This window comes from Elephas maximus, chromosome 1 (assembly GCF_024166365.1).
Source record: "Elephas maximus indicus isolate mEleMax1 chromosome 1, mEleMax1 primary haplotype, whole genome shotgun sequence".
NCBI classification, from domain to species: domain Eukaryota; kingdom Metazoa; phylum Chordata; class Mammalia; order Proboscidea; family Elephantidae; genus Elephas; species Elephas maximus.
This window is the reverse complement of record NC_064819.1, coordinates 72,766,586-72,780,820: the sequence shown is the minus strand read 5'-3', so window position 1 is coordinate 72,780,820 and position 14,235 is coordinate 72,766,586. Positions and strand designations below refer to the sequence as shown.

At 38.9% G+C, this 14,235-nt stretch overlaps 2 protein-coding genes across 3 annotated transcripts in view; both read right to left on the bottom strand.

Annotated features, from left to right (window-relative positions):
- LOC126076584 (probable small intestine urate exporter) overlaps nt 1-735 on the bottom strand; it is a 118,431-nt gene extending 117,696 nt beyond the window's left edge. Inside the window, exon 1 of the mRNA XM_049885229.1 lies at nt 718-735. The gene's annotated coding sequence lies outside the window, so the exon portion shown is untranslated. The remainder of the gene's footprint in view (nt 1-717) is intronic.
- LOC126076565 (probable small intestine urate exporter) overlaps nt 1-14,235 on the bottom strand; it is a 63,257-nt gene that overhangs the window by 1,518 nt on the left and 47,504 nt on the right. For both annotated transcript variants that reach the window (XM_049885217.1, XM_049885223.1), the window contains 9 exons: nt 9,121-9,326; nt 8,324-8,557; nt 8,146-8,233; nt 7,580-7,666; nt 5,022-5,140; nt 4,737-4,898; nt 1,935-2,067; nt 1,704-1,851; nt 718-808 (listed from right to left, as the gene is read on the bottom strand). In XM_049885217.1, coding sequence (XP_049741174.1) covers nt 718-808; nt 1,704-1,851; nt 1,935-2,067; nt 4,737-4,898; nt 5,022-5,140; nt 7,580-7,666; nt 8,146-8,233; nt 8,324-8,557; nt 9,121-9,326 — 1,268 coding nt within the window. The remainder of the gene's footprint in view (nt 1-717; nt 809-1,703; nt 1,852-1,934; nt 2,068-4,736; nt 4,899-5,021; nt 5,141-7,579; nt 7,667-8,145; nt 8,234-8,323; nt 8,558-9,120; nt 9,327-14,235) is intronic.

Genomic DNA, 14,235 nt, shown 5'->3' with positions numbered 1-14,235 from the left:
CAAGTAGATTTCAACTCATAGCGACCCTATAGGACAGAGCAGAACTGCTCCATAGAGTTTCCAAGGAGCACCTGGTAGATTCAAAGTGCCAACCTTTTGATTAGCACCCATAACACTTAACCACAACATCACCAGGGTTTCCTGGGTCAGAATAGACTCGACAAAGATGGGTTTGGTTTGCTTTAAATGTAGCTTCTAGCCTGGAAGTCTCTGCAAATATAAAAGCACCATGCAAGCAATACTGGTCAGAGGATTTTCTGCCTAACTATTCATGGGCATAAATGGGAGGTGTAGGGTGCTCCTTCACTGTCATTTATACAGCATCTCACTCATCCACTCTGTCAATATTTGTTGGGTTCCTACGTAGTTGACCAAGTAGTACTGTTTTGCCTGAAATTTTCAAAGTTTTAGCACTGATAGTCCCACATCCCAGGAAATCCCTAAGTAATTGTAAGAACTCAGAAAATAGGAACTCATAACATTGAGCAGTCCTCCTCTCTCTACACCCTGATATATGCAAATGTCCCTACATGACAGAGTCTAGAGTGGGAATGACGGCATTTGGGGTTCTTGGGACCCTTCAGCTTCAAGTAGAGTTACTTTGAGGAAAGAGTAAAAATACCCTTACTCTGATGTCTCCTCATGACCTCTACAGATCTTGCACACACTCTTTATGGTTTCTTTCATAAATATTTTCATCACAACATATGACCTCACCTGACTGATGAAAAATCCAGCAACGGTGGGAGAGATGGCACCAGCTATTTGTGCAAAAACTTTCGATAGTCCCTTGAGAAAGCCTGTGTATCTGTGAGAAAGAAAGGGAATTAGAGAAACATTCTCCTGTGAGCAAAGTGTTCATCTCAGATGGTCTGTGTACTTATCTCTGGGGATGCCTGGACTTGTGCTGACCCTTGACCAAACCTAAATAAAATGGACTGACTCGTTGCCGTCAAACCGATTCTGACTCATAGTAACCCTATAGGACAGAGTAGAACTGCCCCATAGGATTTCCAAGGCTGTAAATCTTTGCAAAAGCAGACTTCCACATCTTTCTCCTGCAGAGCACCTGGTGGGTTAAAACCACTGATCTTTCAGTTTAGCAGCCAAAGTTAACCACTATGTTACCAGGGCTCCTGAAATGGACTGAGTAGTTATCAATATAATCCTGGGCTAGATGTAAGACTTTGAAGGGGCAGCCAGTACTAACCTGTCGACATTATTTATAGAAAATGTACAGATTAATGGTTTTCACCTGGTTTGTATGTTCTCTTGGTTTCTGCTATTAAGCCTGATTTTGCAGGCTTTTTTTTTTTTTAGGTATAAAAGACCTTCGTTGAGTGAGACGATGGTTCTCCTCAGACAAGGGTCTCTCCCAGCTATCTCAGCGGGTCACTATCTGAAGATGAAGCGTGTTCTGTGTGATTGTGAAAGGACTTTGGGAGCTACATATAGAAGTTCAGTCATCTCTGATCCTCACTTGCATTTTCTTTCTCCATACCATATCCATTACCTTATTAAAGCCTTATGTGAGCATATGCTATGGAGTCTCATAGGTCCTTTTATTTATCCAACCCTATGTAACTGCCACATTCCTCAACAGGGATTTGTTTCTCTCTGTTTCTCATGTCACATATTACTGTATATCAGAGCAGCTTGAAGTGTACTGAGTTTCTATGAGGATGAGACAAAGGGTTCCTTACTGAGGAGCAATATCCAAGATGTTAATAAGGGCTCCTGAGTCACAGAGGCTGCTGAAGCCAGGAGAGAGCACTAGTAAGGTCACAGTGATGCTGACGCTGGATCTGACCCAGTACAGGGACACCATGAGCACAGACGGGAGAAGAACTCCTGGAGAGGAGGACAGACACAGAGTAAACAGGTAGCTTCTCTGAGTATTCCACATCCACCCTTCTAATTGGCTCCCTCCTTACCTATGGCAGTGAAGAGTTTCCTTATGGTGATGAGTCTGAGAATTTTTCTGGAAAGGAGAAAATCTGCCAATAGACCTCCGAGAATAATGCAGATGAAGCCAGATATGAATGGCAGGGCAGACAAGATCCCACTCTGAAAACCAGAGATGAGGTGAGACACAGGCCCTCATGAATACGCATCAAGACCCAGACTGATATCTGGAGGTTGTCCACATCTATGAATTTTCCCTATATACTCATCAATTTTCATACATATTCATTGTTATTGTATTGAGTCGATATAATTTTAGTGCCTGGAGGAAAATATGCATATGGTTCAATTTGCAGGAAATGACGAGTGCAGTTTTCATGTACAGAGATCACTTGGAAATAGTTGTTAAGAAGACTGGACCCAGTAGAAAAAATAGACAAAGAATATGAACAGACAACTTACAGAAAAGAAAAATAAGTTGTTGTCGAACACTGAAACTTACTAAACCTACTCATAATAATAGAAATGCAAAACAAAACTATAGTGAGCTATCATTTTTCATGGAACAATCTGGCAAAATTCCAAATATTTTTAGCATACTTTGAGATATTGCTCTAGGGGAATGAGTACTCTTAAAAGTTGTTAGGGCTTTATGAAAGATGATATAGATTGAATTGTGCCTTCCAAAAGTAGAAGTTCTAACTCCTATAGTTGTAAATACGACCCTGTTTGGAAATATGATTTTTCTTTTGTTATGTTAATGAGGTCATACTGAAGAGTGTCAGTCCTAAACCTGATCCCTTCCAAGTGTTGTCTTATAAAATGGAAAAGCAAACATGGAGAGAAACACACAGAAGGAAGACGAGGACATGCGACACATAGCTACAAGCAGCCAAGGAATACCACAGAAACCCAGGGCTACGGAGAAGGAAAGAACCTCCCCTAGAACCAATGCCTTGAATTGGACCTCTAGTTTCCAAACCTGTGAGACAATAAATTATGTTCTATAAAGCCACACAGTCATGGTACTTCTTATTATGGCAGCACTAGGTAACTAAGACAGAGGGCAATACAACAATCTATATAAATATAAAAATTTATACTCATGTACTCCTTAACTCATCAATGTTATATGTAGAAATTTACAGAAATAGTTTCACAATTGCACATTGACAAATGAAAAAAGTTTTCATTGCAAGGTTGATCAAAAGAATTGAAACAACCCAAATACTTCTCAGGAAGATAGTTCTCATGTATTGATATTAAAGATACCTGAGGTCTCTGAAGTGGCAAAAAAAACCCTAAAATACAAAAAACTAATATATAAAATGTATCAGCATATATGGCATACAATGTTTTGTGTATAAAAAGTTGAGAAAACAAGAATGTGCATTCACGTATGCTGGCATTTCCATAAAGAAACAATGTGAGAATATATAAGAAATTTAAAAAAATGGTTATGAGTGGACTGGGCGCAGAGTTTAGGGCAGACTGGGAACAGAGGTGGGAGTAAGAATTTTCAAACTATACCTTTTTATATAGCTTTTAAAATGTTGAACTCTGTTAATAGATTAGCGATTCAACCTCTAAATTAAAATTCTGTTGAAGAAAATGCAAGCCAAATTTCAGTCTCAAGGAAAAATAGACCATCTGTTGTTGGGTAGAACTCAAACAATGGGAAGGGTTAGCTCTATCACCTGCTTTCAGCTTGTCTCTCCATTCATACCCAACTCTCATTCTTCTACGCCTTGGCCTTGAGGATGGGGAGTTCTCCCTCCAGAACTCATAGCAGAGGCAAATCATTCCAACAGCCAACCTAGAGAAGTCTATCTCTCAGCCTTGACTTCCTGCTTCTCTGGACCTCCTGTACCCTGATTCTCTTGCTTGGAGCTTCTGGTTTCATTGCCTGTTTCAGGCCCTCTTCCCTATTTGAGAAGATCCATGTTCACTCCCTCCTTGGGCTTTCTGATCTCAGTACTTCCAGCCTGTTTGCATCCTGATCCTGCCTGGTCCCCAGACTCTGACCACTAAGAGGTCATCTTCCTGTTGGCCACTTAGCACCTTTCCTCAAAGGAATTCAGTCAATATAAGAAAGCTACTTTTTGAATACAAAAGTTGAGAGTGATTCCATGGCTTTGTAAATTGTCATGAACAGTCCATAGAATCCTAATGTAATTTTTGCCACTTTTGTGCTATACACTTGCCAGGGAGATAGCACAGGACTAGGCAATGTTTCATTCTGTTATAAATAAGGTGGCCATGAGTTGGAACCCACTCAACTGCAAAGAACAACTAAGTCGATCACAGGATCCATTCATTCTGTAAAATTTCAGAGAGATGTATGCACATAAACAATTTTTCTTTATGTATATTATACTTGAATACACTGTTAAAAAAGTTATTTACCAGCTTAACTGTGAATCTTAATTGAGGCTTTATGTTCTGTTTATGATGTCTTGTTTTCAGCATATCTTTTTTAAACTTCTCTGTCACAGGCATCTCAAAAGCAGAATTTGTTTTTTTCACCATTTATTGCTTATGCTGCCAGTACAGTCCTTGTTTAGTAAATATTGAATGATTGAATATAGAAGTTTTGCATAAACCAACACATATGACAGTCTATGAATACCAAGATGATCTAGAACCATATCGGCCTGCCTAAAAATAAGTACCAAGTCACGTTGAGATCAATCACAATTGAAGTTAACCCCATTGCATTGCCATTGAGAGTCATTTGGATCAATCTCCTGATTTTGTGACCTGGGAAAGACAGAGTATAATATAATTAAACTTTCAAGTAGAAGAACACATGGACCTTTCTCTGTACTTACATCTCTGAGGTTAGCTTGAAGTACAGAGTTGATGTATGTTGGTGTGTACGCCGTCATGATATAAAAAGGCCAGGACTGACAGAAATGAGAGACTAAAATGGCCCAAAGTGGTAAGGATTTGATCATAGCCTTAATGGGAAGAGACCAGCCTGGAGAACAATCCTAGAAGAAAACACATATCAATATTCACTCCATCAGAGACAGGAGTTCTCTTCACTACACTCTTCACATCAGAGACATCCGGGCAGACACAGTGAGAAATGACAGGGGAGTTCTTCAATGTACCTGTTGGGTCAGTTCACAAACGATGTATTCCTTCTCATCAGTGCTGATAAAGGGATGATTCATGGGGTCATCATAAACAAAAGGGAACCAGAGAAGACAGCAGACACAGCCAATTCCACCTAGAAATTGAGGATCCAGTGAGCGTTGCATTGGAGTTCTTGCATTTTGACTCTGCCCTGAGATGATTACTGTGGTTGTCAGAATGACTGGCCTCAATTCTCTGCTCCTCCCTGCATCTACCCCTTTACATAGTCCTATCTTAGGTGGAGGTAGTTCCCCACCTCTTGACTTTGACCTTGACTGTGTATCACTGTCTACATCCCATCCAGGCTTTCTAAGTAAAGGCCTTGGGCCCAGGACATTCTCTGATAAGAAGGCTGGGAATTGGATCACCTTTTCTCTTACAGTTCCTTCTCCTTATCAGTGAAGACTTTCCCCTGTTTTGTGCACACAATAACTTTCTCTGTCTCTTACACATGAGTGGGCACCACATGATACCTGGCCAACCCCACTTCTATATCTGTTTCCAGCAGGGACAGAACAGAGTCTTTCATACTACAGCATAAGAAGGGGCACATGCCAGATTGTAAGAGCCCGACTCAAGAAGTGAACTAAAGAGGAAATGGGTTTTGCAAGGCTGAACATGGGCACCACATGTGGTCTGCTAATTCACTAAAGTTTGTATTCTTAAGTAAGCCCCTGACATGGAGCCACAATTGTCCGCCACCACTATAAAACCTCTGCCCTCCCACTGCTGGGTGTGGAGATCTGTTCTGGTCCTGCAGCCACTCAGGACTTGCCTCATATGTAAGTTTCGCTAATATACTCCTTTGTTATCACACTGGAGTTGACCTCCTCTTCCTTCGGTCTCTTGGCACCCTCCATTTTTGGAGACTAATTTCAAGCTACTGGTCCATACCTGGACAATCGTCTTTCAACAACTACATGGAACTATTCAGAGCCTAGACCTTAAGAAGCATTGTGTGTTCTTGCTTGTCCTCTTGGGTCTTGGTGATTTCCATGGGAAGAACATATCCCAGTTAACCAATTCTCCAAGGGAGATGAGAGACATGGGTTTCAGAGCTGCCTGGACATTCCACAGAATTGTGAGAATAAATGATTGTTGTTTTATATCACTCAGTTTGGAAGGTATGGAAATGCACCATTGTTGAAGCTATAACAAAAGATTACTAGTTCTTTCTCCCGTGCTTTAAAGTGCACTTTCTGGTAAAGAACCAGTCAAAATGTAGAACTGATTACCTGATGTCTGATTATGAGCTGAAGTCAATCATCAGCAAGGAAATTTCCTCTAGTATACACATTATTGTAGTGATGAGGAGCTCAACTTTATCAATATTGAGTGGAAATATGGCTCATCTTAAAATTTCTTTATTAGGACCTTGAGAAAACGTTAAGTGCTCTCGGGCACCTTTGCTGGCTTCTTGTTCACATATTCATTCATAAATGTCATGGAGCAGCACCGTACTAGCTAGATTTTAAGAATATAAGACTACAAAGACACAATTCTGCCATCAAGGAATTTAAAACTAAGGGAGGAATAGATGTGAAAATTAGCACAGTCTCACATTGGTGTTGGAGGATTTGAGTATTCATAAAACAAATATTTATTGATTTCCTAGTATGTATATACTATCTACTATTCCCCAGAATGATAAGTAAGCCTCTCTCAGTGCTCGAATACTATTCCTCATCTGCTTTTTTGGAGTTTCTGAGGCAGAACTTTTTAAAGTAGATGTGCTCAAGAAATAACATTTTAAATATTTTTTCTTCTGGTGAATTTGTTGACCTGATGTTATGAGAAGGCAGCATCTAAGAGAAATATTCTCTAATGAAAAGTTTAGTGGGACTTATTCTAAGGAATCAGACAATTTGCAGATGGTATTTCAAACACAGAATGTTTCAAAAGGAAACACAAACCATGGCTGAAAGCAACTGGCAGGATTGCAAACAGGACTGGTTAAAGGTAATATTGTAAAGTAGTAGAATATTGCCTCAGGAACACTCCATGTGTATTTTGGACATTTCTGCGCCATCTCTGTGCATACTATGCTCACTAGTGAGCCTTATATTGACCCATCGTGTCTTGCAGCCTTTATTGGTTTATTCTCCACTCCTTAACATCCCTGCAATATTCCGGTTATTGTAATAATTGGCAAACTTCAAAAGAAAATATTACATGAACGTATATGATTTACAGTAAAATCCCATCAAAATAACCTTTTCAGCACTTTATGAAAGAAAGGACTCTGGGTCCTTGTGGGTTCAATTTAGAAACATGAAAGAATGTTATAGTGCCCTTAAAATCATAAGGCTTATTCTAGCTAGGCACTGAGGCTACTGAAACTTACATGTCATTTTGCCAACAAGCAAGACTCACCACATGATTAGCTCTGAATATTGTCAACTTTGGTTATATAAAGGTCCATATCTATTAGGATTTTGTTAACCATGGCGAACTTCCATAGGAAACAAACAAACGAAAGTGCCCTGCAGTCTCTGTCATCAAATAAACTCTGAAATTTGAAAAGCAAACTCACCAAAGATATAGAAGATATAAGGCCATCCTATGGTCTGGCAGAGGAGACCACCAACAGCGAAGACGATGAAGGATCCCAACGGTGCCCCTGACACAAGATGCAAGCACATTCGGGGTGTAAAGATCAGGCTTGGGACTCTATGTGATTCCTACAGACTACTCTTTTAACAAATTTGAGTTACATAGTGATTAAGATTATGAGCTTTAATCCACACTATCTACGTTCAAACCTTGTTCCTTCATTCAATAACTGTGTGATCTTGGAAAGTTATTGATCTCTTTATATCTCAATTTCCTTATACGTGAAATGGGAATAATTATATATAGCTGACTCATTAAGTTGTTCTGAGACAAAATCAAATAATATGGGCAAAGGACTTACACAAAGGTTTGGTACATTCGAAGCATTCAGTTATGACCAAGAGGGACCGTATAGGATAGTGGTTTAAAGCAGGGACTATGGAGACAGAGTACTCTGCTTGGGGTGAAAGCTTTGGTTCCCTTGATATGTCATTGCAGAGTATTCTTGGACAGTGCCTATAAGGTGAGGATTAGGGTATCACTTACCTGATGCAGCAATGCTGGTGAGTTGACTCCTTTCAAGTGGAGGAGCCCATTTGACCCAAATTGAATAATAACCTGTCGTTACCATAACCTGAAGAAAAAAAAAAAAAGATTCATTATTGCACTCTTGCATTCATTCTGGATCCTATAGTCCATTCATACTTGGAAGACATCTTGGTACCTGCGCTATGCCTTGCACAACCCGAATGACAATGAGCAACGTCACTCCGGTAGTTGCTGCCAGTGGAATGAACAGAGTCAGGACTGAGGAAATGAACAAGCCAGCACCAACCACACTCCTGGCTCCAAATATTCCAGCCATGTAGCCAGTAGGGATTGGAGCTAAGAAGGAGCCATAGTTGAGGGAGCTGAGGATGATTCCCTGAATTTCAGGACTCCAGTCATACACAGGGGCCTAAAGGAGAAAGAGGATCTCATTATTTATTTGCCTTTGGTTAGAGAGTTCACAGTCTTTATTGTGAGGACTTAAAGGTAAAAAATAATAGAGAGTTCTTCCTTTTACCTGTCTTCAATTCCTCCAATCTACCGATTTCATCAAAAAACCTAAATTTAAAGCCACACATTCTTTCGGTTTACCATAACACAGTTAACCACCAGTTAAAATGTCAGAGCCTTTGTACAGAAAGAAAGTCTATAAAGTAGGCAGCATCATATGCAACGTAACTAAAAAAATGTGGAAGAAATGAACAGAAAGCAGGCATTACTCTGTGAAACTTATTTACGGAGACTTTCATCAATGTAGACGATGATATATATTTATTCAAAGTCCTTGGTTACACTCAAAAAATAGCAATATAATCTCCTTAGATACATACTATGATCCTTAGGTTGTTCCCGGCACAGAGTAGATGCTCAATAAATATTTTCTGACTAAATGAATCCCATATTTTGTTAAAATAACCCTTTAAGTGAAATTATTTGAGAGAAAGAAAGCGTCTGGAGTCACATTACACTTACCACTGCCTTGAATTCTTTTAGAGTTTCAATCCAGTAGTCCTGGGAGTCAGTGGTGGGCCTTTCTGTGGAGGCATTGGGGTGGCTGGGTGGGGCTGTGTTGTTCACCATCGCTGGCATGGCAATGCTCAAGTTCATTTGTTGGGCGAAAATTGTAAAATTACAGAGTAGCAAAATGATGGCCAACCCATAACGGACAGAACAAAATCCTAAAATGAGAGGGCACAGAAAATCATACGATCAGAATGCTCCTCTCCCACATTTCCTGTGTCTGGACAGAGAGAAAATTGCTGTCTGTGAATCAGAAATACAGGGAGAGCAGACGTTGTTCTGCTTGTGTTTGAAGGATTCCTTTTCCCTGGGAGGTGAGGGTTGAGGTACCTCCCTCAGAAGTTTGCTTAAGAGGAAACTTAAAAAATGTGTGGAGGTGGCCAGAGCAAGTATTAAGGAATAGTTTACTGTGCAGGGCCCCAGGACGATCTGTCAAGATTGGGAATTGAAAGAAGTGGAGCTAGAAGAAAGAATTGGCCAGAAGCAGTGATTGACGGCACATGGATAGTGAGAGAGAGGAAGTTGTTGGATATCACTTCCAGATACCTGTTTTGGCAGCTGTGATGATTCAAGGTGCCATTTATAACTAGAGAACATGGAAGAGTAACAATGTTTGAAGGGTGGAGGATGATGAGCCTAGAAAGGTAAGCTAGGGTTTGATTACAGAAATATTTAAACTTCATCTTGATACTGTAATCTAGGCTTGCACAAAATTTACCAGTGTTCCATGGCAGCTCTAGGGCTTTCACTGGGATTGAATCCAGATGCAGAAGTTTGAAAAGAACTGGAAATAGTTGATAGACTGTCCCAGCAGAGAAAGCCCAGAGGCAATATGGGATCACTGCCCAAGTCATGTGGGAGTGTTGTTTCCTGGCTGCCTCCATGGAGCAAAATGACTGGAAATGGCCGGCAGAGCTTCCTGTTGTGTAGTGATGCTCTTGCTAAGCTTCTGAAATTGACAGTCAGATCCTCACCCTTAGTTTAACTCGGGGAGCATTTAGTCAACACTCTCTACCCACAAAAATTTACCTTGGAATTTTGACGGATACCATATTGATATGAGAGATTCAAGCCAATGACCACGTTTGTAGTATTGCCTCTTCTAGCCAAGACAGGGCTGCTTCCCAATGTGTTCAAATCTTATTCTTTGTCCTAAGGTAAAATTTTATGGTTATCTTCAGTTAGGCCTCACACACCTAAAAAAATACTTATTATTGTTTCCGTAACAGTTTTCTATCATTTTCATCAGTTTTCCCCCTTCAGTTTTGACATAAAAAATATTATGTATAAATAATGAAAACAGTTGATTATTTTTGCTGTTTGCAACTCTTATTTCATTCTTTTGGGTAATTTTATTCACTGGCATTTTCAAAACAATGTAAAATAGGAGTGGTGAGAGAAGACACTCCTGGCATAGGTGAATTTACTGGGAATGTTTCTCATGTTACACCATTATGTATGCTAGTGGTTACTGGTGTGCCATGTGCTTTTATGATATTAAGGTATCCTATTTCTATTTTTAAAATATTTTTATATGAATACCTGAGTTTTATCAAATATATTAATCCTGGAGTCAGATGCCTGGATTCCAATGCCAGGTGCTCTAGTTATAGCTGTGTGTTCTTGGGCAAGTTATTGACCTCTCTGTGGCCTCTGAGTCTCACCTATAAAAACATGGATAATAATTTGTCTACCTCATGGCATTGTGAGGAGGATTGAGTTGGTTTGTGTAAGTTTATTATAATTACTGTTTGTAATGTCGACTATCCTTTCATTTTTCGATTGATATTGTCTTGTTTAATATATTCGGCCGGCTTTCTTGAATTATTTTGCTAACATTTTAGCCAGAATTTTTCATTCACTCACATAATTGACTTGCATTTTTACTTTGTGTGTGTGCATTTGTATATTTGCCACATAAAAAAAAAAAAGGATAAAACTTCCCATCCCAATCTATGATCTGGTGTGTTTTAAACACACAACCATTTTCTTAATAAACTTTTTATTTTAGAACAATTTTAGAATTACTAAATTATTGAATTCCTGTGTATCCCACACCCACTTCCCACTATTATTAACATCTTATATTTGCATAGTACATTTTTCACAATTAAAGAACCTATATTGACACATTATTATTAACTAAAGTTCATACCTTATTCAGATTTCCTTAGTTTTAACTTAATGTCCTGTTTCTGTTACTATGTAAACTTATCAAATATAGTAGCTAATACTCCTTTAGTGCTTACTGTTCAAGCATTAAACCCTCACACAAGTGCTAGGTACTATTATTCTACCCACTTAAAGATGAGGAAACCAAGGCATGGAAAGATTAAGTGCATTGCCCAAGGTCACATGAAATTTAGATAAATAAGATTCCATCCAGGATATCATATTACACTTAGTCATTCTGTTCCCTTAGGGTAGCCCCGGTGGCACAGTGCTTAAGAATTTAGCCACTATCCAAAAAGTTGGCAGTTCAAATCCACCAGCCGCTCCTTGGAAAACCTGTGGGGCAGTTCTACTCTTTTAGGGTCCTATAGAGTCGCTATGAGTTGGAATTGCCTCAACAGCAATGGGTTTGGTTTGGTTTTGGTCTCCTTAGCCTCCTCTTTGCTGTGATAGTTTCTCAGGCTTTCCTTGTCTTTAAGGACCTTGGTAGTTTTGAGGAGTACCCTTCAGTTATTTCATAGAATGTTCTCAATTAACATTCATCTCATTTTTTCCCCCATGATTATATTGTTAAGCCACACGCTATATTTAAAGTACCATTCTCATTACATCATATCAAAGGTACATACCATCAACATGACTTATGTTGATATTATGCTGATGTTAACCTTGATCACCTGGCTTGAGATAATGTTTGGTTGGTTCCTTTACTATAATGTGATTTCCTGCCCCTCCTTTTCATATATCTTAAGGTGGGGTATCTATATAGATTATTTGGAATTCTCCTGTGTGGAATATGTAGGCGTTTTCTGCTCCTAAAAATTTCACAGAGTTATTCTGGTGAAACCACCAGGACATAACTTTGTTTTAAAGGATAATTTTTTGACAACTTTCTCAATTTCTTACATGCTTTTTGACATATTCTATTTTTCTTTATTCATATTTATATCTTATATTTTCCTAGAAAATAATTTACTTCCTCTACATTTCCACATTAATTAGCTTATTGCCTTTTTAAAATGTTTTTAATCTCTATTTTTCTTATAATTATTTGTTATATTTAATTACCCCTGCTGATTAATCTGAGTAGTAGATTCTTTTTTTATTGTTGTGAATAGCATCTTCATCAAAGAACCAGCTTTTGGATACATTTTTTATTTCAATTCCATCATGACTTGAGTTTACATTATTTTCTACACTTATGTCATTGATTGTTTTCCTACATACTTTCCATGAAGCTGTGCTGTTGTTAGCTGCCATGGAGTCAGCCCCTGCTTAGTGGCAGCCTCACGTTCAACGGTAGGAAATACTGCCTGGTATTAAGCCATCCTCGTGATCAGTTGGTGTGGGTTGGACCATTGTGACCAATAGGGTTTTCACTAGCTGCTTTTCAGAAGTAAATCGTCAGGCCTTTTTTCCTAGTCCATCTTAGTTGGAAGCTCTAAAGAAACTTGCTCAACATCATAGCAACATGCCAGCCCCCACTGACAGACAGATGGTGGCTATTTATGAGGTATGTTGGCCAGGAATTGAACCTGGGCCTCCCACATGGAAGGTGAGAATTCTACCATTGAAGCACCACTGTCACCTTGAAGCTGTAGATTCAGTGAATTGACTGCTTAATTAACTTGCTTTTATTTATTCACATAAAACCTTTGTTTTCTTCTCTTCTTATTTATCATCATTTGATCCAGTATCTTGCTACCCTCTGTGTTCTCCTTGACTTTTTCAAGCCTCTGTTCCATGTCACTGACATGATTTTCAGTAGTGATAATTTCTCTTCTTGCTGCTAATTCCATATTACATAATTCTTCAAAGACATTTTTTCCTCTTTAGTTTCTTTTCTTATCTGTTTTGGGTTCCTTGTATTTTCCTGATGATTTATTTTTTGTTTAATATACTTTTAATTCTTAAGAATTAAAAAAAAATTAGAGATAAAATATTCGTCAATTTCCTCAAATAAAATAGTAACATCAGGATAACATAATGGTTAACAGTGTAGACAAAAGACTCAACCTCTCTGGCTGAACCCAGGTGCCACCTCTTTGTGGCTAAACAAATCAGATGAGTCATTTAATCTCCCTGTGCCTAAGTTTCATGTTAATTCTTCAATGATACTTTTTTTAACTTTAAAAAAAAAAATTTTATTGTGCTTTAGGTGAAACTTTACAACTCAAGTTAATTTCTCATTCAAAAATTTATACACATATTGTTTTATAAGATTGGCTGCAATCCCTATAATGTGACAGCATTTCCACCCTGAGTTCCCCATGTCCGTTTGTCCAATTTCTGTCATTTTCTGCTTTCTCATCTTGCCTTTGGGCTGAAGTTGCGCATTTGGTCTCGTGTATTTGGTTGAACTAAGAAGCACATTTCTCACAAGTGTTCTTGTTTGTTTTATGGACCTGTCTAATCTTTGTCTGAAAAGTGGCCTTCAAGAGTAGTTTCAGCTCTGAGTTAGCAGAGTGTCTGCAGGCCATAGTCTCAGGGGTTCCTCCAGTCTCTGTCAGATGAATAAATCTGGTCTTTGTTCATGAATTTGAATTTCGTACTACATTTTTCTCCTGCTTTGTCCAGGACTGTCTGTTGTGATCCCTGTCAGAGCAGCCGGTGGTGGTAGCCAGGCACCATCTAGCTCTACTGGGGTCAGGCTGGTGGAGGCTCTGGTTCATGTGGGGCAATGACATTTTTTCCTCTTCAGTTTCCTTTCATATCTGTATGGACTCCTCTCTCATATTTTTATGCAAATTTATTTCTTGTTTCATACACTCTAAACTTTTTTGAATCAAAGTTGACTTAGTTCAGTTGACTGGTTGACTTAGATCAGTTATTTAATCTCTTGAGTTCTGTCTCCTATAACATGGGCCTGATGCCTGTCATATCTCCATGCAGAGT